Source organism: Anas platyrhynchos, chromosome 15 (assembly GCF_047663525.1).
Source record: "Anas platyrhynchos isolate ZD024472 breed Pekin duck chromosome 15, IASCAAS_PekinDuck_T2T, whole genome shotgun sequence".
Taxonomy (NCBI): domain Eukaryota; kingdom Metazoa; phylum Chordata; class Aves; order Anseriformes; family Anatidae; genus Anas; species Anas platyrhynchos.
Window position 1 is genome coordinate 4,597,713 of NC_092601.1, and position 27,635 is coordinate 4,625,347.

General features: G+C 43.3%; 1 protein-coding gene across 9 annotated transcripts; it reads left to right on the top strand.

The window, feature by feature from the left end:
• The first annotated feature begins 406 nt into the window (after window positions 1-406).
• On the top strand, window positions 407-27,620 carry GLYR1 (glyoxylate reductase 1 homolog). 9 transcript variants are annotated; one of them, XM_027468925.3, is made up of 18 exons: window positions 413-548; window positions 1,043-1,172; window positions 1,297-1,389; window positions 2,598-2,634; window positions 3,997-4,076; window positions 11,862-12,000; window positions 12,595-12,837; window positions 15,709-15,795; window positions 17,259-17,315; window positions 18,376-18,426; window positions 18,516-18,589; window positions 20,391-20,490; window positions 21,592-21,702; window positions 22,004-22,105; window positions 22,514-22,676; window positions 23,138-23,317; window positions 23,785-23,909; window positions 24,274-27,620. In XM_027468925.3, exons 6-18 carry the CDS (start codon window positions 11,914-11,916, stop codon window positions 24,346-24,348), a joined length of 1,455 nt encoding a protein of 484 aa, XP_027324726.1. In that variant the 5' UTR covers window positions 413-548; window positions 1,043-1,172; window positions 1,297-1,389; window positions 2,598-2,634; window positions 3,997-4,076; window positions 11,862-11,913; the 3' UTR covers window positions 24,349-27,620. The 9 variants fall into 9 exon arrangements, with proteins under 9 accessions (XP_038042693.1, XP_027324727.1, XP_038042692.1 ...); XM_027468924.3 differs by lacking the exon at window positions 1,297-1,389; XM_072023840.1 differs by lacking the exon at window positions 1,043-1,172 and having other exon boundaries at window positions 533-548.
• The last annotated feature ends 15 nt before the right edge of the window (window positions 27,621-27,635 follow it).

The window sequence follows — 27,635 nt, forward strand, 5'->3', positions numbered from 1 at the left end:
GCACACACCGGCCGCTCGGCCGTGCAGTTCACCGGGGATACGAGTGCAGTGCAGGGGCACCTCCTGGCACCCGGGCACACTGCGGTCCGGACATCCCGACAGGGTTTTCTCGGTAGCGCTGCCACGCCGTGCCCGTCCTTACGGCCAGCTCTCCCCGTCGCTCCGGTAGCCCCACAGGGACCTTTCCTGCAGACGCTCAGGTGACCGCATCCCTCAGCAGCACCGGCAGCTCCCGGGACGGCCGCGGGCACGGCGCAGCCCGAGGCCGCCGGGGGGTGCCCGGGGGGTGCCCGCGGCCCCGCCCCGCCCCGCCCGGCCCCGCCGCAGCCGCGGCCCCGCCCCTGAGGAGCGCCCCGGCCCCGCCCCTCCGCTCCCGGCCCGGCCCCTCCCGCCCCGCCCCGGCCGGCCCCGTGACAGCGGCCGCCCAATCCCCGCGGCCGCGGCCCCCCGGCGGGCGCCGTCCTGTCCCGGCAGGCCCCGCGCGGTGCGGCTGGTGGCGGTGGCGGTAAGATGGCGGCCGTGAGCCTGAGGCTCGGAGACCTGGTGTGGTGAGTGGCGGCGGGCGCCGGGCGGGCGGGGGGACGCGGCCCGGCACTGCCCGGCCCGGCCTGGCGGGGAAGGCGCCGCCCGCGGGAATGGGGCTGCGGCTCCGCCCGTGGCGGCCGCGGGGCTGCGGCCGAGGCCGGGCCGGGCCGAGCGCCGTCACCCGCCGGCCGCGGGGAAGGAGGGGCCCGGCGGGGCGGCGCGGGCCCTGCTCGCCGGGGGCGGCCTGAGGAGGGACCGGGGGCGGCAGCAGCCGGAGCGGGCCGAGGGGAGGCGGGGTCGGCCCCGGGGGCTGGCACGGGGAGGCGGCGGGTGGGGGAGCGGGGCTGCGGGCGGGCGGCGGGGGTCGCTCCGGGGTGCGGGGTCCTGGGGGGAGGCGAGAAGGAACCGGGAGTAAGCGAGAGAGGCGGCCGGTGAGGGCGGAGGTGCTGCTCCCTGGGAGTGCTCTAATACAGCAGCGCAGTAACGTGGGAAAGCACCTTTTTTTCTGTTTTCGCAGGTTAGGATGCTTCCTTTGAAGCTCACAGAAGCTACTTCCCTTTGTCACTCCAGTTTTACCTTCAAATAGTTGGAGAGCTGTGGTTTTGTATTTGCTGATCAGGAGAACTGAGGGGATTCCATCAAGGCCTGTAAGCGCTGATTTTTAAGTGCATAGGCTCTGCTTCACTCGACAGGCTAGGGCTTCTTGCTAGGGCTTGCAAGAAATAGCTAATCCCCTACACGCAGGTGTATGCGTTTATATTTATATCTCAGATAAAAAGAAGTGTGCGCTCCAGGCTGTGACAACTGCAGTTTCTCATCCGAAAAATTGAAAGTGCTGTGAAGTTGTCTAATATTTATAGCAAAGTAAGTAAAGGTTCCTTTCAGTAAAATTTCTTTCAAATAAGCATTTGGGCCGTGCAGTGCTCGTGGTGTTGGAATGCAGATTATCCTGCTTTACTTTTGTATGTGACAGCCTAGACAGCTACTGTCCCTCAAGTGGCTGTAGGAGAGGTCTAACAGTAAAACAGTACCATATGAAAGGTTTTGATGAACATGCTGTTCAGCACGAGGATGCAAGCATCAGATATGAGACATGGTTGTGGTTATAGCTCTTGGCAGTTTTCCTGCCTGACCATCACTACTGAATCTTCTCCGTGGAGTTACCATCTCGGGAGGGACTGGGATGCCTCTTGTTGAGGATTTTTTGTTCAGGAGCTGGCAGGCTTTGCAGATTCTCTGCTCCTCTCTGTCAAGACAATGACTGATCAGCTTCTGTGAGAGTACTGCAGCCTCTGTAAGTGGCAAGGGTAAGGTGATAATAAAGCTGGTGTGCTGTGGGCTAAGGCTAATGTCTTTTTTCCTCTGTGGAAAAAATAGTTTTATGTAGTTCTTGTAATGGACACATTTGCAAGTATAGGAAATAAACTTTTATGCATTTCTTTTGGCTCTTTTATATCTTTAGCACACCACCACATGCAGTTGCAAGCATCTGAAGGAAGTGATAATGGAACACCTATTGCGGGTGTCCTGACAGTACTGTCCTGCCAGTAGAGCTTTTCTATCAGAACTTCTATCAATCTCAGCTGCCTGAGCTGGAAATCTGCAGCTGATATGCTTATCTTACTGGACTGTTCTGTTCTGATGGAAATAAGCTACCGAACTGATCTTTGGTTTGATTGCCTGAATCAGTACTTAGTTTCTTGCATGGAATATCCAGTCTTACAAGAAGAATAAAGGCTATGTCGCTCCTTCTTCCAGGCAGTCGCTCTGCTGCTGATCTTTTGACTTAAATTCTGATAGTGCACCAAGTTCATGGAGACTTTATAGGGACTTTGTCTAGGTACAGGTATCTACCAGTAATGATGCGTATGTGTCAAGTGCTTGTGCCTTGCCCATCACGGTAGGTTTTGTCTGTAAATGGTAATTCTCTTCATATGAGAATATGATGTAATGAGATAAGATAGAAATTGAATAGCTGGTGGTGGCGTGTGGTTTGTTCTGGGTTGTTTGTTTTTTTGTTCTCCCCCCCTCCATCTCTGATCTTAGTGCCTAATGCTTTAATTTGTCCTTAGGGGGAAGCTGGGCCGGTATCCACCATGGCCGGGAAAGGTGAGTTAGGTTTTTACTTATTTACTTGTTGTTTTTTTTTTTTTTCCTTCTGTACAGGGAAAGCTTTACCTGAAAGCTTTTCAGTTAAAGATTAGTGTTAGTTGTTTTTTAATGTACCCAAACCCATGAGTCTAAACTGTGAACCAGTTTCAGGGTTTTAATTGATCTGGAAGTTCAGCCTGTCACTAACAGCTGTTAGCTCAGATGGGATGAAAAGCAATTCATCCAGCTCTAGAACTGATTGTGTTCCTCAGATTTAGCTACTTAATCACTATCGCTTTCTGCAACTCAGGTTTCTTTCCTCCTCTGGTGACTTAGTTAAATCCACTGGTTTAAATAATAGAAATAAAGAGTCTGCCTTCTCAAGATATTGTTTAGAGCTATGTTTTTTTGAGGAACTGTAGGCATTGAACTTCTGGTTCAGTTGGTTTTTGCTGATGAAAGACCCAAAGAAGATTTTAGGAAAGATTTTAGGAAATTAAATTCTACATGCCATCAGTTTCCATGAAAAAACTCAGGGGCAGTTCAGGCTGGATATCAGGAAAAGGTTCTTCACCCGGAGGGTGGTTGGGCACTGGAACAGGCTCCCCAAGGAAGCCATGGCACCGAGCCTGCCGGAGAGCAAGAAGTGCTTGGACAGTGCTCTCAGATGCATGGTCTGATTTTTATTTTTTGTTTTTTTGGTGGTTCTTTGGGGCCGCAGGAGTTGAACTCGATGATCCTTGTGGGTCCCTTCCAGCTCAGGATATTCTGTGCTTCTGTGAACTTTGTTTTTATTTTTGGTGTAGGTATGAGGACTGGAAATGCTGAGATAAAAGCATGCCACAGGGGGAAAAGCGTTGTTAATGTGTCTGACAGCCATAAATATTTGGTTTCACTCTGGTTGTTGAATCAGGTTAAAACCAGGCTCGCCTGCAGCCTTTCAGGTGTCATCTGTGTAAGAGAAGGACTGAGTTTCTCTTCTCTAATACTTTAAACTTCATGAGTAAACTATTTTGGGAGCAAGGACAATATTTTGAATATGAATTTTAAACTTAACTAAGTGGAACAAATGTTTATGAATGCCATTTGGCTTTATAAATTTTAATAAGATTGCTGTCTTATGGGGGACAGGGAACCTCACTAAGAATGTAGTGATGTATCAGTGGAGTTTGGGTATTTTTTCAATCTGCTGCTGCATAAGTATATCTAAAGAAATATATGGGCTACATATTTAATTAAAAGACTTGTAACAGTTTTAAGTTCTCTTCCTTGTTAGGTTTAAAAATACAAATCTACAAGAGTTCTAATGCCAGATAATGAAGTCACAGAGTTTCACCTTTCTTTATGTGCTTTTTAACTTTCACTTTTAATTGCCTTTAGATCGTTAATCCACCTAAAGATCTGAAGAAACCTCGTGGAAAAAAGTGCTTCTTTGTGAAGTTTTTTGGAACAGAAGATCAGTATGTACTGCTTGTTTTCATCTGTTGAAAGCGCTGTTCCCTATAATGTGCTTTTTTCATGGAAGAAACTTTTGCTAACACAGCAAAGTGTGAATTTGTAGAAGTTTTTAGTTTATATGCAATAAAAATCCATCTGTTACTGCATGCTATAGCCATGCAAGTGGCTGTATGAAGACTTGAAAGACTTCTATACTCAGTTACACCAGGATTTTAGTTGCTGCTGTGAAGGAAACTTCTAGGTAGCTTGCCATTTGTAAGGGAGTAGGTGTGATGGTCCTGGGTCAGGTTTTAGCTTGCAACTGTTTGAGACAGGTACAGTGAAGAGCATTCATTTATTTTTGTGCTGGTGGAAGAATAACATGGCTTTATGCTTGCCACTCATAATAAAGAACATATTTTCATGCCTGAAGACTGAAAACGTTCTTGCTGCACCTTTGACTTTGTAGCATAGGGCAGCAAAAACTTGTAGACTCTCTTTTTGCAAGGCAGAATTTATTGGTTCCAAATAAGCATGCAAGATCATAGTTGTCTTGGACTTAGATGTTTACAATCTGGAGAGAAAAAAAAACAACATATTTTTTGAAGACGAAAGTTGTTTCCAGTTTTCCTGTTCTTTTCTTTGTTGCTATTTGGTGTTCAGTCATGCAATAAGCGAGAAACCTGCAGGAGATTAGCAAACACATTTACTTCTGGTACGGACAGGAGTAACAAGAACCAAGAAATGGATGTTGCTTAAGAGAACTGTTTTCAACCATGTTCTTGCTTATTTAAAAAAAATCCATTTAGAACTGATACCTAAACTTGATGGGGTAGAAATGAATGCTGCACGCTAATGGGAAGGTTTGTAGGATCTCTAGTAACATGCGGTAGGTGAATGTTGATTTGAGGGCAAAGGATTTTTTTTTTTCTTGTTAGCCAATGGATATTCGAGCTAATCAGGCTCTAAAAGCTGGTATCTGTCTCTTTCTATCCTAATCATTTGCTCTTGTTTCTTCAATTTCATGTTTTTGGATCAAATACAGAGGTGTTTTGTATTAAGACAAGTTTAGAAGAAGTGGTTGTATGTTTGTGGTACTGTAGTTGAGGTCAGCAACATAATTGCAAGTATAGAGTTCAGATCTACAAAATAATTGGGGTCTACTGTGTGATTCTGTATTCTTACTAGGGAAAATCCAATCATGTAACACAGGAAGGTATGCTTGTGCATACACCTGCCTGCCTTCTTCCCGCTCTCCCTGCTGCTTGTGAAATTTTATCATTTCCTGCTAGATGATCACAGTTCGTCTTGCTCGTTTTGACTTGCATATGCTATCTGAAAACTAAATAGAAATAAATACTGTCCTCTTTGCTCTTAGAAAGTAACATTGATAGACAGGAGAGAGAATCTTGTGTGCCTGCTCTCTCCTGAGTTATGGTGGTGGTAGAACTGTGAGAAATCCTTGTCTTTGAGCATAGTCAAAGAATCAAATCATGAAAATTTTAAGTGCTTTCACTTAACATATGAGCATCAAGGGGAAGTCCTTTTATTTTTTTTAAGTAAACTAATGCATTTTACAAATACCTTTTTTTAAAGACATATATAAACAGTGGAAATAACAAATTAAGAAAATCTTTATCTAATGAACAGGATTACAAATGGGAGCATGCAGAGCTCCTTTCACTGACTGTAGTTCACGGTGTGATGAATCCACACTGGCTCATACTGGTATTCTAGTGCATGTTGCTCCTGTTTTCATGTGCTTTGCTTTTTCCATACCTTTCAAGGTTGCAGGGTGACATTACCATTGATCCAATTTTACAGCTCTTCTGTTACTGCTTTATATTCTGTCAAGATTTAATGTTTGGACATAGACCTTTTGGTTATTGGCCGGTTTGTGTAAGGTGAAGGCAATGTTAGTTAATGGGTAGAGTCCTTCTTGGACACTTCTGAGGGTGGTTGACAGCCAGTTTGTCAGTGGTTAGGCAATCTCAGAATATGGATAGACTATTTTCTTCTGAGGAATTCCAAAATGCTAGTGAAAAGCTATTTCTTTCTGACCTGTGTGGCTAAAGTTTCCCATACCAAAGGTTAAGGAGAAACCTGCTTAAAGGTAAGAATGGCTTTGCAGTCATTTTATTGCTTTAACTTGGAAGAGGAATTTGCTGATTAATTTAAACTGATGTACACCTGTGCTCTAGCGTAGTGAGAGGCAGCTTGGTGTTCATAGTGGTAATATAATATCCATGTCCTATTCTAAGTGATTTCCTTGATTGTGATGCACGTGCTCACGTAATGCCTCTTATTGACTTGTTCTCTAAATTATTCTCTTATAGTGAGACTTTCCTAGTCTGCCCAGGACTTTTTTTTCTGAGTATTTGTCCTCAAAGTAAGTCATGTCAAAATGATTCTTCATCCAAAATCAAGAAGAGTTGATGTTTCCTGCCCATAGAACTGACAAGCATGTAGCAGCATATAGTGGATGGATTATAAACTACAATTTTCTTTTAGCCTTTCTAAATAGCAGTGGAAGATTGACCTCTTACCTTTGTTTTTAACTGTGCTTCTTAAATAGATTTTCAGATCGCCTTTTATTTTCCATTTCCTATGACAAGCTACAGGCATGTCTTAGGAAATACTCGTACGTCATTCTAGTAATCAAGGGCAGCAGCTGCAAGAATTGCTGTATGTATTTATTTTTTGCTGTTAGAAGTTACTAGGCTGGCAGGCCCATAGCCTACCAGTCTTACAGAAATTCTTAGAGTACTCCATCCAGTTCAAAATGTTCTGACATTTCATGGCCTGTTAGGAGATTCATTATGACATTTTCAGAACTGAAAAAAAAAATCATTGCTTTTTATTATGAAGCTGTCACTCTACTTCATGGAAGTATCAGGGAGAGTTCTGCAGTCATCAGGGCTATGGACGTGTGTGCATGTACGTCCACTGCAGCTATACTGTCATAGTCATGGTCTTGCAAGTCACGTGCATCAGTCTTAATAGGAAGCTGGAGCAGCTTGTTCTTAACACACAGCGCCTTTTTGAAGCATCGATAGGAAAACTAAATAGTGTCAGTAAATTAGATGGGGTCAGGGATCACTTCCTGACTTGATATACTAAGGAAAAATGAAAGAAGCTTGTAATCTAAGATAACTAATGATCTGCAACCTATTTGCATTAGGCCTGACAATCTTGCCACAGCATTTAGTGTCTTCCCATCTCTCATATACTATTGTGATGCCAGCATGTACCCTCTTCTTATGCCACTGTCCTCCCTGGTTTTCAGGGGGAGAGAAGTTTTATGGAAGTAGTCTTTGTAAAACATCATATGAGATCCTGACATCAGAAAACGTGATGAGTTTGCCAGGTGTTGAATGTGATACTTTTTGGGAATCCTCATAGACTCAGAGGCTGTGGGCTGAGCTGATGCAGGGTTAGGTTACACTGCTGCTGATTTTTGTTTGGGCATATCCCATGCAGAGCTCGGTTGTAGTTGAGCTGCTGTATGCCAGAGCCAGCTGGGATGTTGTTGGACATCTCTGTAGGCAGAGTGCCATAGATGAAAATTACTGTAGTCAAAACTTGTTCTTGTCTTGTTGATATTTCTGAATTTAAGTACTCTGTAATATTTTTGTTATTGCATAAATTTGAAGAATTTAACACAACTTTTATCAATGTTGAACTTCTGCTTGTTCTTCTGCAAAATATCCCTTCCTTTCAGTTGCATGGATGTTTGGTTTAACTTGTGATCATTTTTGTGCTGTTTTCCATTAAAATCTTTACATACCAAATTAGAGAGTTCTGCCGTTTGAGTTGTCATACTGATGAAAATTGGGGCTTTGCCTTTTGATGTCAGGAACCCTGCCCTTATTTCTGCATTGTGTTTCTTGGTCTGCTCACTAACACAAATCTTGCAAATAGCCAGGCAGTTTTGTTTTGACTTCAGACTGCTTGCGTTAACGTTTAGTGTGGGCCTTTGAACTGGTGCTCTGTAAACTTGAACGTTCCCAGGCTTTACTAAGTAAAAGAGCCGTGGAGATACAGTGCCACCATTTTGCAGACCTAAGTGTAAGGCTTGCAAAAAGTATTTGTGGAGTTTCTGCTACTTCCCTTTCTCCGATCTTTCTGTTTTTTTTTCGAGGTATCATTAAGAACTGGTATCTTTAGACTTGAAGAGTGGTTAGAAAATGGTGCGCTTTAAGGTCATCTTACCTGTTCTAAGCTCCCCTCACGGATTTGAATCTGCTGGCTCTGGTTGTATCTCTTCTATGGCACTGTTTTTCATGCAGCTCTAGGTCACATTCATACAGAAGGGTATGAAGTTAGCAGAGAAGTCCATTACTAAAATGTATCTCATATATAAAAATGTGTTAATGCTCTCAGACACACGAACTGATTTTTTTTGCGGGATCCCTTTGGGGACCCGGGTGTTGGACATGATGATCCTTGTGGGTCCCTTGCAACTTGGATATTCTATGATCTTTTTAACGTCTTTTCACTTTCTATTTAATCCATTCTTTATGGATATTGGATGACTCTGTGCGGCAATATAAATGCAATCTCATTTTAAATATGACAGCTTCAGTAATGTAATGTCACTAATTCCTTTTCTGGGGGCGTTAATGCATTGCCAAGTTAGGAGAAAAATAGTTCCTTGTACATCCTAGTGCACTGGGTTTACCTGGCAAGGGCTTGTTAGCAGGGAGCCTGCAGGGTGATCTCTGTGAGCAGAGCCCAGAAGCTGCCCCATCGTAGACAAGAGCCAAATTCAGTCAGCTCCAAAAGAGACCCGCTGCTGGCCAGAGCTGAGCCAGCAAGTGATGCTGGTCGCACCTCTGGGTGAGCAGGTTTAAGAAAGGGGCTGTGGGGGTGGCAGGGGGCAGAACTGCTGTGCAGCAGGAGTTGGAGGAGAGAAGAGTGAGAACCAGCCCTGCAAGCAGCCAGGGCAGTGCAAGAGGTGGAGCAGGCTGTCCCCCTGCAGCTCATGGGTTCCATGGCAGAGCAGGGGGAAAAAGCACACAGGTTGAGATAAAGATAATTTCCTTAAAGGAAAAAGGAGTGAAAAACAAGCAAAGACTGTGCAGAAGTACAGAGAGAGGGGGAAAAAAAACATTGCTTGTTGATGGGAAGTAGAGAATAATGTTTGACCACATCCTGAGGCGCTGCTTCCCAATACTGTTATCAGTTGTTTGGGAGGACAGACATCTTCATAATGAGAGCCCCTCCTCTCCTTCCGCTTCCCCGCCTCTTAGTGCTGAATGTGACACCATATAGTATGGAATATCCCTTTGGTCTGTTTAGGTCAGCTGCCGTGATGCTACCCTGTTCCCATTCCTTGCTCACCTGTGGCCTACTGGTTTTGGCAGGGTTTGTAGAGTCGTGATGCTTTGTCAGCACTGCTCAGTAACAGGCACAGCCCTGGTGTGATACCAGTGCTGCTCTAGCTACAAGTGCAGAGCCCGGTGCTGTATGGGCTGCTGCTGGGAAAGTGAACTCCATCCCAGCCAGAGCCAGCACACCTAGAGGAGACCTATCTGAGTATTGGCCGTGAGGTTATTGCTTAACAGAGATCTGGTCCGTAAACAACTTCCCAGCAAACACATCTATTCATTAGTTTTCAGGTGTCTGAAACACACACATGCTTTCTGGACATCCAGTGTCAAAAGCCATGTCTGTGTCTTACAGAGGGTTATCCAAGGTGTGACACACAAAGGGTAAACTGGAAAGGAAAAGACCCTTCTCAGTTATGTTACCCTGAGGCAGCCCTTGAGACTGTTTTTCACTTTTTAATTTGTCTCTGAGATCTCTAGCTCTTTGTCCCCTGTGAGCATGAGTACCAAAATATACCTTCAGTGCCTGGAAGAGGAAAGCGTTGTACTTCAGCCTTTCTCTGCCCCAAAGGAGAAGTAATGGGAAAATAAACCAATGAGCATGTACAGCAAAGAGGGATAGCATGTGCAGGCTGAAGGAGACCTAAAAGAACACCATGAAAGAAAAAACTGTTCTTACTTTTAAATTTAAATCTGGGAACAGTGCTTAATGTGCCTTATTGTAATGTACCCCCAAAGTTTGTTTCCTTTGTATGCACAAAGGAAAGACTTAGTGCTGATGCTGTGTAGCACCTCGTCCTGCTTTGTCCCTCAGTGTCCCACAGAAAGGCTTTGCATCAAAGTGAGTGTTCAGATGTTCTCTGAACTGTAGGCTATAGGCTGAAAGCAATGATTTGACTTGTTCTGGTATGTTAAGTCAGGTGTTCTGAAGATGATGTGAACTAAGCAAAAAGATTCGGCTTCGTGTGCAGGAGAGTACTGGGTTCTGCTTCCAGGCTATGACTGGTAGTATGGAAAGGGTGCTGGTGCTACTGCAGTCAGTTTTAGCAGGAGACCTTATCTTTCCCTATATGGGATACAAAAAAGTTTAAGTCTAGATTCAGGAAGCTGTGCTCTAACTACAAAAAGTGGTTAATGCCAGTGAGGTTCTCTGTGAAGTTTTAAAGGGTTTGCTGGCTTTACTCATGAAGAGAGGGCAAGCAGGATCCAGAAAAGCAATTGAATTATTATTTTTTTAAATAATTTTTAAGTAGTTGCTTTTATCATTTTTTCACTTTATGTTAAGCTTAATTGCATGATGTGATTTCTAAAGAGGCATCTGTTAAACCATTTCACCTGCTTACAGGAGCTAGATGGTACTGGAGAATGTTTAAAATGTATAATCAAGACTATGTTTGTAACACAGGGATGTTTGGGGACCAGAGAAAATCAATTCAACTGGATCATACTCTGTGCTGGGCTGCTATATGCTAAAAAAAAAATAAAAATAATTCCTAGTTCAAAAAGGTTTTCTAATACTTAGGTATATTTTCAGTAAGGTAGAAGTAGATTTTTAACAGTGTGGCTAATAAGTCTAGGCTTGAGTCTGAGGAGGGAGAAAAGTAGTCGAATCCCTGTGAAAGACACAAGGAATAATGAAAGCAAAGGTATTCCCTTAAGCTGCAGTGAATGAGTTGTGGAAGAGCTTGCCAATCAGAAGGGAAGTGAAGTTGTCGTCCTGTAGTTGAACACTTACCCATTTGAGAAATGTCAAGAGGTCCTATTCAGCAGCAGTGCTCTTCTGAGTTTCCTCTTCAACTGTGATCAAGTGAATGCTCTGCTACTGTCCCAGGTTACCTTAAGTGAGATAGTAACAATGAAGAAAACTGTTCTTTTTCCTCAAAAGTGAAAACGTTATTGTGCAGAATGTCAAGGTACGTTAGAAATGCGCCTGGCAATGAGCTGTGGTGTTTGTACTTCATTTGTGAGGTATCTAATTTTGTTCTTTCTCCAGTTTTTGCAGACACTTCTGCACTGTTTGAGCAAGGGCTTGATTACGTTGAATTGTTACGTGACCTCCACTTTTAACAGCCTTATGAACAGATTCGTGTTGGGGGCTACCTAATACGGAGACGTGATTGGGGGTGTTTCTACTGGTGATACAAGAACAGCCACTAGACTGCATTTGTACTGAACAAGTGCCTATGGTCATGTCCAAAGGCTGGTCTGCTGATGGAGTATATGAATAGCACTTAGAAGGGAGCGGTGCTAGCACAGGAGGATGTGAAACCTGAGGGAGAAACCCAAGTAAAAGTGCCAGAAGTAAGTTCTCAGTGAATGCAGACATTACAGTCCTCCAAGCTGTAGAAATTCACAAACGTGAATTTGGGTTGCTATCATCAATTGCTCTTGGGAAGAAAGTGCATCTGTATTTCTAGAAGTAGAGTGGTGGAGGAATTTGCTGTTTGGAGAATATAACTTATTTTTTCTGATTTCTAGTGCTTGGATCAAAGTGGAGCAGCTGAAGCCGTATCACCCTCACAAAGAGGAAATGATAAAGATTAACAAGGGTAAGCGCTTCCAGCAAGCCGTGGATGCTGTAGAGGAGTTCCTTAGAAAAACCAAAGGCAAGGATCAGGTGAGTGGGTGGTTCTTTACCGTGTGCATCAAAACAAGACTTGGTATGAATGATGGTGAAACGGATCTTTTATCTGATAGGAGTTCATTGCTTCTCTCAAGTTTGGGGAGGGAGGGGGATATGGTTTTCATTCCTGTGTCTTTTTTTCCCCCCATCCTCTCTTCTTCCCCACTCAGTCTTGTTTGAGGAGGAGGGGGAAAAAGTATTCTAATGCTGATGGAGAAACTGAAGAGGCTAATTGATCTGCTTATGATGAATTTATAAATCAGTCTTAAGTCTTGGGCTAGAATTTGATATCTACTGATCTTGTCTTAAGTACAGTAGAAGTTCACGTATGTGCACGCACTCCCAGGGAATCTTCGTAGCCTGTTCTATTACTCAGTTACTTAAACTGATGTGTTTTTGCAGGTGAACTGACCAGCAGCTTCACTCACTGACTTCAAGGGGCTAACAAATACCTAGTTTTCATGTTACCGTGCTGTTGGTTTGCCTGATAATAATCAGCACTGGGTTCTTCGCATCCTTGGTGTTACATAAAAGTCATTCAAGCTCTTCTCTTCTTTCCTTACTATCTTCTATTCTGTAATCTCTCAGGCATCTTCCCATAACTCCAGTGAAGAGAAGAATCGACGTAATTCCAGTGAAGAGAGAGGCAAGCAATCTGCTGGTGAAGAGAAACGCAAAGCCAGCTTGTCTGAAGGGAAGTTGAAGAAGGGCACAGGGGAAGGAAAAAAGAGGGTTTCTTCTGTATCGTCAGAGAGAGGATCAAAGTCACCTTTGAAAAGAGCCCAGGATCAGAGCCCCCGAAAGCGGGGGCGTCCGCCCAAGGATGAGAAGGTTTGTGTTGTGCATGTCCGCCAGAGCCCTGTGGACTTTGCAGGTGGACTCTGGCACCTTAAGTATCAGGCCAGCAGGAAGAGTCAGTTCAGTATCAGGTGGTTTAAGTTGCTCCATGTTGCTTCTTCTAGACCGATTGGTTGTCAGATACCTTTGGCAAGCATATTGTTGATTCTTTCTGTGAATTTATTGCAGTTACTAAATGGCTCTGTTCAAATCTTGGAGAGGGCTTTGAGACCTGTCTCCTGAGATTCCACCTTCCATCTTGCCATCCCTCAAATTCAGTTTATGTGGGAAGGATTAGTGAGGAGATGTGGGTCTTCATCTGATTCCTGACTCGTCCCATTTCATCTGCTTTGTGTGATTAAGTGATTTATAGTCACTTAACACACTCTTAGTAAGCACTGAGGATGAAGGTGTTCTTAAGAGCAAAGGCTTAAAGAAGAAATTCTTGTAGCATGGAGAGAATACACCAGAGGAATTATTTCTATTTGTTTCAGCTTATGTGCTATAGGATCTATTTTCTTCCTCCATTACAAAAGTCCAGTATAAGAGTGTTATTTTATCCTTGTTACTTCCCTTTTACGTCTGGATGTCATGACAGCAACAGTAGCCAGCAGTCATCTAGAGTTCCAGCCTTCTTTATTGTGGAACTCTGTGTTGAGGTCCAGATCTTCTTTTTCCAAAAGGATAAGTATTTCAGCGGATTTTTTACAATGCATATGTTCCATTGGAGACTGCAGATGAAGACTGTTGGGAGACTTCAGCTGATAACACTCTGCATCAGCCTCCTTGCTTACCAGTGCTTCAAATGGATCATGTTTTCTTGTGCTTCACAATCTTTGCTTTCAGCATACCTCAGGATGCAACTCAAGATGGTAGTCTTTGATCTCCAAAATTATTACTGAATTGGCCCTAACAGGTTGAACAGCAAACTCTGTCTTGATGCCTTGGTAGTAAAATGAAGCTGATGAAATAAATACTGGCTTTTTTTTTTTTTTTCTTGAGCCAGGTTCTGTTAAATCAGACCATGCAGAAGACACCATCAGTTTCTCCTTTTGGAGGGAATTGGAAGAGGGGAGGAATGGATGCATACTTGTGAATTCTTACTCATAATTAGAGTGACTCAGGCAGGAATACACTTTATTGGAACTTACTTTCTCCTTCAGAAGTGTCACATTGTATCTTCAAATTACAATAAGCCCCTTGGCCTTTTTTTCTGATGCAAAATGCTTTTGTCTTTGAGCTAAGTTCATTCCAAAATTGATCAAAACTGATGGCTGTGAGAATTCCGATAGTGCTGACGTGCTACGTGCTTAGTTTTTACTTTATTATCTGCTTTGGGTTATCAGAGAGAATGCTGAGTGACTTAATTGTGGCACCAGAATTTTTACTGGGGAATTACAAGTGTGGTGGGTTTAAACAGCTTGTCACAAAGTGGTGGCCAGGTAGGTGATAAATGTTTGGCCACAGACCATGGAAGTGAGTGAGTTTCTCTAGGAAAGTAACTTTTACAAGTTCAGAAAAGTAATGTACTGACAATTAGAGAAATCACTATAAAATTATTATGTCATAACACTATTTTTCAGCCGGTGAAATAACTTTAAAATCTTGTTTTCTGCTTGCCTTATTCTCATAACTTCCCCCAACATATTAGTCCTAAAAGGAAAAAACATTTGTTACTGTTCTGAATTACTGCAATTTTGGGATCTGGGTTTTTTGTTCATAGTCCAAGTCCTAGTTTTCCAAGCACAAAATTCAAGGATCCAGTTGTTGCTGAGGTGTGCTCTATCTAGAAATGCTCTTTAGGCATACGTGATCATTCACATACTCTCATTTTCGAGTGTATATGGATATTTTCAAAGGACCAGCACGATCATATGTTATCAGAGTAGTCTTCACCCATGCTCTGCCAGTTGAAGCAGCAGCGTGGTCTCTAAAGAGAGAATTTTAGTGTGCAGAAGGTGTCCCTTAGACTGAAATGGCGCTTCGAGGTTGGAGGCGGAAGTCTAAATTGTCCCTGCTATCAGCTGAAACAGTTGTATCAGTATGAGTTACCTACAGCAGTCTTGTTCTTACCTGTTTTGCAAAGTGCTCTTCTCTCATGGTTCTGTGTGAGCACCAAGATACACCCGTGCATTTTCCCGAAGGGTGTTTCATTTCTGAGTCCTCATTGCAGGAAGATAACACCCAGTACACAGAAGTCTTGCACACTCTCTTCATATAGTGTGAAGACATATTTCCAAAGATAAAGGTTAAAACATAAGAATGCATATATTAAAACTTACAGTAGACTAATGGTGCGTTAATATCATCATGACATGACAAATTGGGGTCTGTTAATGAATGGGAGCAGTCCACATACCAGTTCCTGTCTCATGTGTTCTGCAAACTTGAGCAGATGTGACTGTATCAGATACACACTTAGAAGCTTCTGCTAGCAGGTAGGCCACTTTCTTTGGTTTTGTGACAGTAGAAGATTAGAACAGTTCAAAGCTGTGCTTGGTTGTGGTGGTGTTCTTTACCCATTTGTTTAGCTTTTTGCATCCACCAGAGGGAAATGCTGGATCAAGTGTGTTTGTTTCTCTGCTCACTGCATGATTACACAAGTGCAATGATTACTGTTGCAGCTGCTGGACAATCCATTCTTCATATGTAGCTGGTTGAATTCCATTCTTGGCAGTTCATGTTTTGTTTTTTTTTTTTTTTTTAACATCACCTGCATTGGTAATACCATGTGCTTTCAATATTACCTCTTCATGGAAGAGCATGTGTAGTGCTTTTCAAAACTGTATGATCTTATGATCAACATGCTGTTACCAGCTACTGAGCCAGGTTGTAAACTCTCTGATCTTCCTCATATCTTCTCAGGACCTCACAATTCCAGAGTCAAGTACAGTGAAGAGAGTGATGACTGGAACAGTAGCTGGATTTAAATGGCCACCAAGCGTCAGTGAGGTGAGAAGCTCTAGGTTTTCTTTACAGCGTAATTGATCTATAATTGATCTAGGAACTGAGCTTGTAGAAAATGATTTAGAACCTTTTATCTCAGCTGTGGTAGAGATTTTCCCTTCCTCCAGTAGGACCAAAAAGATGCTTTCTTTATGTCATTCTGTATTGTAGCAAAGCTTGACAGTCTCCTGGGCAACTAGTAAGTATGTTGAAAAGTGATATTTCAGTCATTGTGGAATCATCTGCAAATTCACACCTCAGCTACTGCACATGTTTTTTGTACTTCTGGATTCAAAAATATTTCTGTGACTGGCTTCCCAAAACTGGAAGGGAAGATGTGGATAGTCTCTCCTGCATGGATACTGTGGTATAGGGTAGTTTACTTCAATTTCACTCTTAACTAGCTTTTGGAAACCTTCCATTTTGTACATAATTAAATAATAAGGCGGAGTAAGAAGAGCATGATTCTACAATAGTGCTTACGATGCTCATTGGGCAGATAAAATACATGGGCTCTAGTCCTTTTTGCTGTTAATATGGGTTTGCCTACCATATGACTGCTAGGATTAGTGTCCAGCCAACTCCCAGAATACTGTTTTAAGAAACTTCTTGGAAGCTGGAAAATAATTGTTTTAGGAGGAGCTGTTGCCTCTGTAAAGGATGGAAAGGCCTTGCAGAGAGACCTGGACAGATTGGAGAGCTGGGCGATCACCAACCACATGAAGTTTAACAAAGACAAGTGCCGGGTCCTGCACCTGGGACAGGGCAATCCTGGCTATATGTACAGACAGGGTGACAAGATGCTGGAGAGCAGCCCCGCAGAGAGGGATCTGGGGGTCGTGGTAGACAGCAAGTTGAATATGAGCCAGCAGTGTGCCCTGGCAGCCAGGAGGGCCAACCGTATCCTGGGGTGCATCAAGCACGGCATCGCTAGTCGGTCGAGGGAGGTGATTGTCCCGCTCTGCTCTGTGCTGGTGCAGCCTCACCTTGTGCAGTTCTGGGCACCACAGTACAAAAAGGGTGTAAAACTGTTGGAGAGTGTCCAGAGGAGGGCGATGACGGTGGTGAAAAGGGGCCTAGAAAGGAAAACATATGAGGAGCGGCTGAGGACACTGGGCCTGTTCAGCCTGGAGAAGAGGAGGCTGAGGGGGGACCTCATCGCAGCCTACAGCTTCCTCACGAGGGGGAGTGGAGGGGCAGGCACCGATTTCTTCTCTCTGGTGACCAGAGGTAGGACCCAAGGGAATGGAGTCAAGCTGTGATAGAGGAGGCTTTGCTTTTGAGAATGAAAAAGTGTAAACTGCTTAATCGAAAGAGGCTGCTTGATACAGCTGTTATATAGTGAATATTTTACACCTTAAGTTATTGTTGTCATGCAGCTTGGGAGAGCAAGGGACTAGTGCTGTGGTTGCTCAGTGACTCTGGGAGGTTTCTGAGTCTGTGTTTTTTGTGTTTTTTTGTTTTCGTAGCCTGTGAAGGACAGTGATCCGCACTTCCATCACTTCCTGCTGAGCCAGACAGAGAAGGTGAGGATTTGGCAGACAGGATCATTCTGCTAATCTGTCTATTTTGGCATTCTGCCCTTTGCTGGGATGAAGGGCTAAGTACAAGGAGTAAACGTAACCAGCTCTGAAATTCTGTTCTTTGGGGCCTAGTAGCAATGAGATTGTCACATGCAGTCTAATAGTTTGATTACTTCCTAACATTTAGGTTTAGAATGATTTAGAAGCAAAGACAGCAAATAGTTCAAGTCATTAAAGATTTCCTAGCACCAGGATTTGGCAGGCTTGTTCTATTAAATTCTGCAGATTGAACATGGGGGCTAGGTAAAGCTGTTTTTCTGTTTAAAAGCACTGTTTTTTGATTGTCTTTGATAGTTGTTCTTCCAGTTTCTTCATTTGGATAAACTTGTTACTTAGCTTAATATGGGAGGAGAATTTCCTGTGACCAGAAAAACAGTCAATTTATCTCATAAGAGTCAGAAGTCTTGCAGGATTTTATTTTCAGCCAGTGAAAATCTGGAGGAAAAGAGAAGATAAAATGAAATAGAAAAAAACATATCTGGTTGAGGATCTGGGCAGAGACAGATTAAGAGTAGCTGAAAATAAGGAGCCAAGGCAGGGGCAGCCTTCACCATGCGATTCGTTGTAAGCCATGTGCCGCCTTAGCTTAATGAAAAGGCTTCCACAGCTGCCTTGACATAATGAGCACAGGTATGAGATGAGTTGCTCTGTGTCAGACTCTAGAGTTCTATTTTCTTTGGCTCAAATGTGCCAAAGAGTAGGGATGCCCTGAGTCCCTGCCTCTAGGGGAGCCTGTCATATGAACTGTGGAGAGGAGGTCCTAGTCCCTGCTTCAGACAAAAGTCTGAATTGTTGGAGTAGGGTAGGAAGGGAATGACTTGATATGTTACAGTGGGTTTTTGTTTTTATTTTCACCCATTGAGGGAAGCCTGAGAGTTTTCCTGTGTTGTAGATGGTGTGTGGGTGAGCTGCCTGTTTTCTTTGTAGCAAGGATGTAGTCTGTTTACTCAGCAGAGCAAACCAGCACTGTCCTTCCTCTGAATGCTTTGTCTTCTTCATACAGCCAGCTGTGTGCTATCAAGCCATCACAAAGAAGCTGAAGGTTTGTGAAGAGGTGAGGCAAATCTTGGCTTTGATGGATCTTCCTTATTGTCATAAGGATTTACAGTTCCTCCAGAGCTGTGTGCTTTTCATTGTTTTCAGGAAACGGGATCCACCTCCATCCAGGCAGCAGACAGCACAGCAGTCAATGGCAGTATCACGCCCACAGACAAAAAGTAAGATCTCCAACGCACTTCAGCCATTTCCCTTCCTTTTTCTCCTTCCCACTTCATACATGCAGCCGTATTCAGCTTGTGAGAATAAATAAACCTAACATTTCTCTGTAACTAGAGACCTCTTCTGTCATTGTGTGAAACTCTAATTTGGGGGGAGGTGGGAGGGAAGCAGCTGGAAACAAAACAGGAGCTGTACTGTAGAAAAATTATAAACAAGGTCTGGCCTGGGTATATTTGCAGTTCAGTGCTTTCATGCAGTTGCCCTATTTCTGTAGGGTATATTGCAGAACGTGAAGAAGCAGTATTTCTGTGTGCTGCATGATGCAGAAGGATAAAAGATAGTTTTTCTGGTAGCGTGTGGCAGTTGACTGGGGTTGTTTAATTGCTATCCTGCATATATAGAAGGCAAGCGGAAGAGGGAGGTGTGTTCTCCCAGCCCAGGAGCTTTGCTACGTAGCATATGAGACTTCTGGTTTCTTCTAACTCCCCCCCCTTCTCCTTTCTAGAGTGAGAGCAGCTTCACTTGAGCTTCCTGTGTCACTCTGTAACTTCCGCTCTGTTCTAACAGAGTTCAGGCCACAGCTTGCTCTTTGCCGTTGGGGTCGTTCTCAATGGGATATCATTTCTCAACTGTACTCAAGGGGAACCAAAATAATAATGAAGCTGTTCAGGTAAAACAGTCTCTCAGGAAAGTGTGGCTCAGACGTGGGTTGGGAAAGAAAGAAGATGACTGTTCCGGAGCCTTGAAAACAGGTGGACCTTGGTCGATCTGTTTAAGGAGCCTGTAGTGTCTTGCTCTGAATTGTCTAAAGTAGTTTGCTCTAACAGAAAATAGCGTGACTAGATGGGAGAGCATGGGTGGCTTGCGAAAGCTACAGTGCGACTGTAGCGTGGCTACTGGTAAAGAACTAACTGTTGGGAGCTGTGAGGCTGATCTCAGTTTGAAGTTACATCAGCCATGTAACTGAACGCTTCAGAATTTCCTGCCAGATTGTGGTTTTGGTGTGAAGCGAGCTGCATGATATATAAAAGGATCCTTGCAACAATGACTGCAAAACAATTCAAATTGCGGGGTAATGGCAGGGATGGAACTTAGTGCATTGTCTTTCTCTTGAAGTGGGGGGAGCAAAACTTTTGCCAGCTTAGGGGAGGAAAGGCAGCTGATGTCAGGGATTGTCTCACTCATGTTGACCTGTACTGGGCTATTGGTTCCTTTCTTTGTCTGTCAAATCACAGCTGTGGAGCAGGGACTAGATCTCTGGTATGTCTGTGTGCGGCATAGTGCAGTAGTTCTTGCTGGATTTTACTGAAATAAAAATAGTAATGTATCATTCAATAGTATAAGCCAGCCATTGTACACACAAACTTGTTCAAAAAAAAATATTAGAGAAGCACCTGCTAATTCACACATCCTCTCTCCAGCATAGCAATAGCTAGCTACAGAAAGCACAAGCAACAAAATGTAATAACTAAAAAACAAAGAATCTAGCCTCCTATTCTTTTAATATTTTCCTACTCTTCTGAAGCAGGCTTAAGACTTTCTGCCGGAAATTGTCAAGGTTGCTTACGAAGCAAAACAAATACCAGCTTGCTGTTAAAGCACAGTATTTGCCCATTTGAAATGTGTGGCTTAAAAATCCTGTTGTTCTGTCTGTGTAGTGTGATTTTTTTTTTTTTTTTTTTTTTTACCGGTGATGCTTCAGGGTTTGCTCTTCATCACTTCCAAGACCACAAGAGGCTCACAACCATTGTGTTCTGTTATATAATCCCTCTTCTTCATTAATGTTTGTCTTCCCCTCAGGATAGGATTTCTGGGACTTGGTCTGATGGGGAGCGGCATTGTTTCCAATTTACTGAAGATGGGTCACACCGTTACTGTGTGGAACCGGACTGCTGAGAAGGTAGGTAGGCGTGTGCTTTAGGTAGGCATCAGTACTTACCTCTTTTAAACATGTAGTTACTGGCTGTGGTCACCAGTTGCTGGTGCTTGGGAGAGGACACCAAGGAAACACAGGTGTATGCTTGGCACCTTGTTCTATTATTCCTTCCATAGTGCTTGTTGATGGCCTCTCTGGACTAGAAGCTGTGAACAGTCACCCACCACGTTGCTATTTTGTATTAAATTAAGGGGTTGCTTGTATCCTTGTTGAGGACTACAAAGTTCTGGGAATATCGCTGATCTAAATATTTAAGTCCTTAGGTTTCAGAGATTGACCAAAAGACCAGGTGCTGGGGAGTTGATCCTAGGAGTGGTGTGGTGAGATGCTCTGCTCGACTGCAGCTTCATCTACACATACATTGTGCTGCTCATGTTGCAGCGGCAAAAGATTTTCTTGCTGCCATTGTGTGTCACAATACAAGATGAGGATGGGAAGGGTTGACTTCAAAGTAGAATGTGCGTAAACATTTGGCTTCATTTCCAACCGCTTATTCTGTGTAGCAGAGGTGAAAATGTGGGTAGCTGGGGGATCTATTGGTACACAGATTATATTGTAAAATATCAAAGGCAATAAGGGTGCTCTGGCTACTTTGTTGAAAGGGACTAAAAGTTTTTTCTGATCACAAAACGTGGACGTTATAAGGGGATGTGGTGGGAAGGAGCTAAGGAGCAGCCCACTAAAACCTGTGTCAGTCTTGGCTGTGCATATTCCTGTTTACAGTCCAGCAACACCTTTTGCTATGTCCACTTGCCAATTCTTTTGCTCTTATCTCTCCTAAGAAACGCAGTACTCAGTCTTTTATGATTTCACTGAAGAATTCTCTTTTCTTGTGCCTTTCTTTTGAATTTTTTCACTTGGGGTTTCAGAAAAGCTGCAACAGAGTCCCTTGTATGTTGGGAAATGAACCAACAAAGAACAACCCAAATAACCCAGTTGCTAAGTAGTTAATATGCCTGACTTTTTTGGTTGGGTCTAGCAGTAGAGTTTGTTTCAGCAAAATGCTAGAGACCTCATTTGCTCTGTACTTATTTTTTCTTACGTTTGGATTTGTGACTTTTGCAGTGTGATTTGTTCATCCAGGAGGGGGCACGACTGGGAAGAACCCCTGCTGAAGTTGTCTCCACCTGTGACATCACCTTTGCCTGTGTATCAGATCCAAAAGCAGCAAAGGATGTAAGGATTAGCTCTTGCTTTTCCTCCACCAGTTAGACTGGAACATACAGTCACTGAATGCTAGCTCTGACTCCTACTGACAACGGTAGCCTGGGTATTCATAGATGCCGGGTAGGACTGCTATGTAAAAATAAGTCTACCAACAAAATCATGCTGCTTCCACCCCCAAATAATCCATGGGGGTTAGATATTGACATCCCTCTAGTGGACTACCATTGCAGTGCCAGACTAGCTTGGGCCTTTAGGATTGGAGTTTCTTTGCAGACACCCTATTGCTTTACCGCTCTTCTGTTCCTCACAGCTGGTACTTGGTCCGAGTGGAGTGTTGCAGGGAATTCGGCCAGGGAAGTGTTACGTGGATATGTCTACCGTGGATGCAGATACAGTCACAGAGCTGGCCCAGGTAATCACATCAACTGAACTTCAACCACTTGTGACTCAGCAGCAGTGTGGCAGTTCTTGTTGTTCCAGGCTGTAAGCCTTTAGCAGTGTTTCTTGACCACTAGGGGTTGACAAGGTAAAAGCATGCAAGCTCAGCTGCTGAAAATATGCACAGTAATGATGGGTGCAGGAAGTGTTGCTGAGTACGAGGGCAACTTTTGTGTTTAGGTTCCCTTTGCCGGATGCAGTGCACTGTCTTAGGTGCATTACAGTGCTTCCCTGTCCTGTTTGTGTGTCTAAGATATCTGTGCTTTTAAAATCCTCTCCTTAAGGACAGGGAAACCCTAAACAATGCTCGTTTGCTGTTCTGTGTACTCAAGATCCTTACGTGCTGTTTATCCACTGCTAACCAGAGATACTCTTTTTCCAGGTGATAGTGTCCCGTGGTGGTCGCTTTTTGGAAGCACCGGTCTCGGGAAATCAGCAGCTATCAAATGATGGGATGCTTGTGATCCTGGCAGCTGGTGACAGGGGTTTATACGAGGACTGCAGTAGCTGTTTCCAAGCAATGGGGAAGACCTCTTTTTTTCTAGGTAACTTAAACACCAAGGGCCTGATCATGGTTTCATAGTGCAAGGACTGGGATATACAGCAAGGAGTCTGAGAGGCATATATGTTATCTTTGTACGCTGTTGGTGAGAGGGTTTGGTTGTTTCCTGTCTCCATGGGCAGTATGAGAAATTGGCATGTTCTTCTGGAATTTGGCCAATTCCAGAGCCCCCAGCCTAATTTTTCTTTTTCTTTTTTTGGGAGTACTGGTTCATTTTGGAGACTTTGTTGCATTTTATTTTTAAATCATGCATTTATGATTTCCCCCCTTCCTTTGAGTGCTTGGGAAATGGCTAAATTTTCCAAAGTCTTTTATGGAAAGAGGAAGCTGTTGTGTGTTTGGGATCAATATGAAGAGTCTAGCATTGTTATACTGTGTGGGGTTGGGGAGAAAGGCTGCTGCATCTCTTGTGGAGGAATGCCCAATGGTGTGTCTCACTCCCAGGTGAAGTAGGCAATGCTGCCAAGATGATGCTGATTGTGAACATGGTCCAAGGCAGCTTCATGGCTACGATAGCAGAAGGACTGACTTTGGCTCAAGTGACTGGTCAGTCCCAACAGACCCTTCTGGATATCCTCAATCAGGGACAACTTGCCAGCATCTTCCTGGACCAGAAGTGCCAAAGTAAAGTTCTCTTATGTTGTTTTTATTATAGAACATTTCCCACAACCTACTAGCATTTCAATTAATGGCAGAAGGGAGAAAACCATCCCATCTTCATCAGCCTGGGACTCTAGGTATTTTAAGTGTGCTAGGAATGAAGACCTGAATTCTGTTCCTTATCCTTTATAGCTAGGGATTGTGAGAATACAGCCCAAGCTCTGCATTGTTTACTGCCTGCTTAGGACTTGACTTGACAGTGAGGATTTCATTGGGGCAAGGTAGTAAGTGAAATGGAGAGCAACTGCTTAGAAATCTTAACTAACTTTGTCAGTGGGTGATAGTGATGTTATTTGCCTAATGAAGATAGAAGGAGAAACAGAACATCTAAAAGCAGTGTTCTTGGCCATCAGCATGGGGAAGGAAAGTTTTAGCATTAGGCTTGATTTACATTTGTCGTGCTTATATTTTGCATGCATTCCTCTCAACAGATATCTTGCAAGGAAACTTTAAACCTGATTTTTACCTGAAATACATACAGAAGGATCTTAGATTAGCTATTGCACTGGGCGATTCTGTCAACCACCCAACTCCTATGGCAGCTGCTGCCAATGAGGTGAGAGTTGTTCAGATGTGTGTTACTTAGTGTTTCTTCAATAGGTGGAGTTGGAGCCATTTGTCAACAGGGACAAAAATCTAAGAATGTGGTGGCCTCTAAGATGAGGGAACAGCAAGTGAAATATATTTGGAGTAGGATGGAATAATGGAATTGAATTTGATTCAATGGTAGAAGCCCTTACAGTATCACATCAGTAAAAACAGATGGTCTAAACAAAATCTGGTTTGTTCTGACCTGTGATGCTGTAATTATTTGAAGTAACATGCAGTATCCTGGTTTGTAGTGGGCAGCAAGTACTTTTTCTAGGGAAAGGTTTCTTACTAAAGCAGACACTGATCCTTTTCTAATTTCTCTTCTCTAGGTCTATAAACGGGCAAAAGCATTGGACCAATCAGACAACGACATGTCTGCAGTGTACAGGGCCTACATCCACTAGGCTGCACCATTCTTACTGTTAAATACTATGATTATTGATTAATATTATTATGATACTGGGTTTTAACTCTGGACCAGTCCATCTCTGTCTCTCCATTTCCTTTTATACACAGACTTTGAGATCTGCCACGGAGGCAGCTGCTGCGGTCAGCCTTCCCCTGGCAGAAGGTGGGGGGGGGGAGGAGGGGGCTCGGATTGTTGCAGTCTAATTAGAAAATCCATGCCATGCACTGACAGTCGTGGAACAGAACAGTGGCGGCTTGTTCAGAAGCTCTGAGGCAACTCTGCCAGAAATCTGCTGCTTGGCTGATTTTATTTTCCTCTTTGTACGCTTGTCCAAGATGCTGTTTCTAACGATCCCTTTTCTCCTTTGCTGTGAAATAACGTGTGTGTTGGACTTTTTGCATCAAGGGGACAGGTGAATTACATCCCATCTACCTGTGAGTATCTGTAAAGTCCTTGGTCCCAAGTAAAGTGAGGAGCATTTCTGTTTATCACCCACTGTTTGAGAACAAAGCACCTCCTGTGGAGGAGAATGGCAGTTCCAGAAGGTAATGGGGTTGCATGCAACACTGTCTAGATTCTGTTTCTTTTTAAACTTCTACCTCCCCAGTATCCTGATGGAGGAATTCTTCATACTGTTGAGAAGAACAGATTGCATCCATGTCTTCCCCTGCACAGATAACTCTAGCTTAGGGAACACAAACTTTACTGAAAATGAGAATACCAGTGTAAATGTGGCCTCCTAAAAGGCTAATCATAGCTGCCTATCCCACAAACAGCATGGGAGCTTAACACAGATATTCACAGAAAGCTGCAAGAGAAATATTTAGCTTAAAACTAGGCCAGAGGTATTTTATTTGGTGAAGGAACAAACCTTGGGGTTGCTTCTGGCCTTAGTTTATGTTGCTTCACTATTTGCTTTACTTTTTTTGTACCCTAGTAGTCAGTAATTACAAAGGCGTCTTGGATTGTAGCAGTGTCACAAGGAGAGTCTGAAAGGGGTAAGAGGAATGATCATAGAGCCAAGAGATAGAGGATCTTGAGTTCCTTTCCATGTTCTCTCTCTGGCCTTCTCATGGTCATTTTATCTATAAGCCTGATTGCCCATCTTTCAAGGTGGGTGATAATTACCTACCTCACAGGGATATTTTGTGTACTGATTAGTGAGTGATCTTTATACATGTCAGATTTTCCATACATGTTCTTAGTGTTACTACTCTGAGTATGACACTAGCACAGCATGAGAATTTTCCCTGTTATTTGTGACTCTGCTTGTGGCCAGATAACTTCAAGAAAGACTGGTAGATAAAATGGGAGGCTAAGGTTGCTGCTGAGCTTTACTTTAAAAATGCGGGACTTGAACTGCAGAGGCCAAAGCTAAAAAGCAGAGATGATCTCATTGTTGGTTATCAGAGCAGCCCAGAGTCCAAAGGATGCCTGTCTCTAAAAATGTACAGGGCATAGTTGTTTTTTTTTTTTTTTTATTCTCAGTATTAGCCTTTTAGGAGGACTTTTGCATTTTAGAATTGAGAGTTAGTAAAATGCCAGTAAGAAACATTGGCCAAAATCGCTTCTCAGTGGCACAATCTCCTCCCTTGGGTTGGGATTCTGAAAGGAAAGAAAGCACATTCAAATTAGACCGTGTTCTTTTAAATCCTGAGGTCTGCCCCTCCCACCATCTTATTTTTCTAGGAACTTAATGGCTGTTTAAAGAAATTTTCCTGTGGCTTAGGATTTCTTACCAATCCTGCTTTGTGCAACGTGTATATGGTTCAGGGGCACCTTATTAAGAAACAGAGAAAGCATCAGATGCTCATTATGAAACATGACATCTAACTCCTAATGTTGTAAATGTTATTTTAGTGAATATTTCACCTGCTATCACTGTTATTTGTAGGCTAATATTGTGTTATGCTTCATGTCCTGTGGCAAACATCTCCTAGTAAGAGATCTGTTAGACATCACTTTGCCCATTTGTCAGTAGTATGTGTGAGCAGTATTAGTTACACATCTGTATTTCTTTGTCAATACAACTGTCATCCCACATGTAGATACTTGTATTAAAGGCACATGTAACTACCCAGGATAACCAGCCATCAGCCTGCTTTTGCTTTCCCTCATCCAGAAAAACACAGCAATTAGCACTGGAAGTCCTTGATTAAACATGCTGCAGTTAAGAAATGACATTATGAATTGCATTTTGAGGGCATCTGGGAGAAGTTGTATTTTGGGGACAGGAGATAAGACCAGAGGTCTTGTAAGATGTATTTTGGAAGGAAGAGGGGAAGGGAGGTACTGTCCCAGATTCTGCTGAGAGTGGAACAGTTCCAGGTCAGTGCAGCAAAGCCTCTTGGACTAGATTGAACGTGAATGGGTCTGAGCCAGTTTAATCAAGGATCTCCCTCTTTTTTACTTTGCGGTGCCTCTGGAAGCTGTGGGAATGCAAAAGGAGCTTTCAAGTCTCATGACATATTTCATAGTGAATTCAAAGAACCATACTTACAAAAGGGTCCCTAGGCATCTCAGTGCTGCAGGTCTTGTTTTCCAGAAATAGTGCATTTCTCAAAACGGATATCACTCTTTCGGTGGGAGTTGCAGGTGCAGACTGGTTGAACACTGTAACTTTTCCCGGAAAAGCCTGACTGCAGCTTTCTGCCTGGATAGGTACATGGGTGGAGGGTGCAGCACTGCCCAGCCAGCTCTGTGGTCACAGGAAGGCCAGACAGAGCTGAAGTGGATGTGAAGTGAGGAGGAAGGGTGGAAATGGTGGAAACTGGACTGTTTCAGATGCTGTCTGAGGCTGACTTGTGATAGTCTCACTTGGATTCTTCTATTTATATCTGTAGCCTCTGAACACAGATCTCACTCTGTTCCTAGGCCTGATACTTGGGGGAGGGAAGGGGCAGAGGGGGGAAAGGTGTGGATTGAGAGATGCTCTAATAAAACTGGCTAGTCAATGTTGTCTTAATATTGTTGACAATTCTGTAAAGTTCCTTTTTATGAAGATTTCTGTTTTAGCCATTTGCTTTTCTGACTCCCTCCTTTTTAAAGAAAAAATGTGACACTTGTGAAAAGCTTGTAAGAAAAGCCGTTTCTTTTCCTCAATGATAGAACCTATAGTTAAGGTTGTGAATTTTTAATTTTTGCCTTGTTTTTAATTAACATTTGTCATTCATAGGATGTGTGAAAATGTTTAAATGGCAAAACAAAAAATTTTTTTTGTGCAATTAACAAAGCTACTGGCAAAAAGAATAAAACCTTTCTTGGTAACACAGTGTTCTTGTG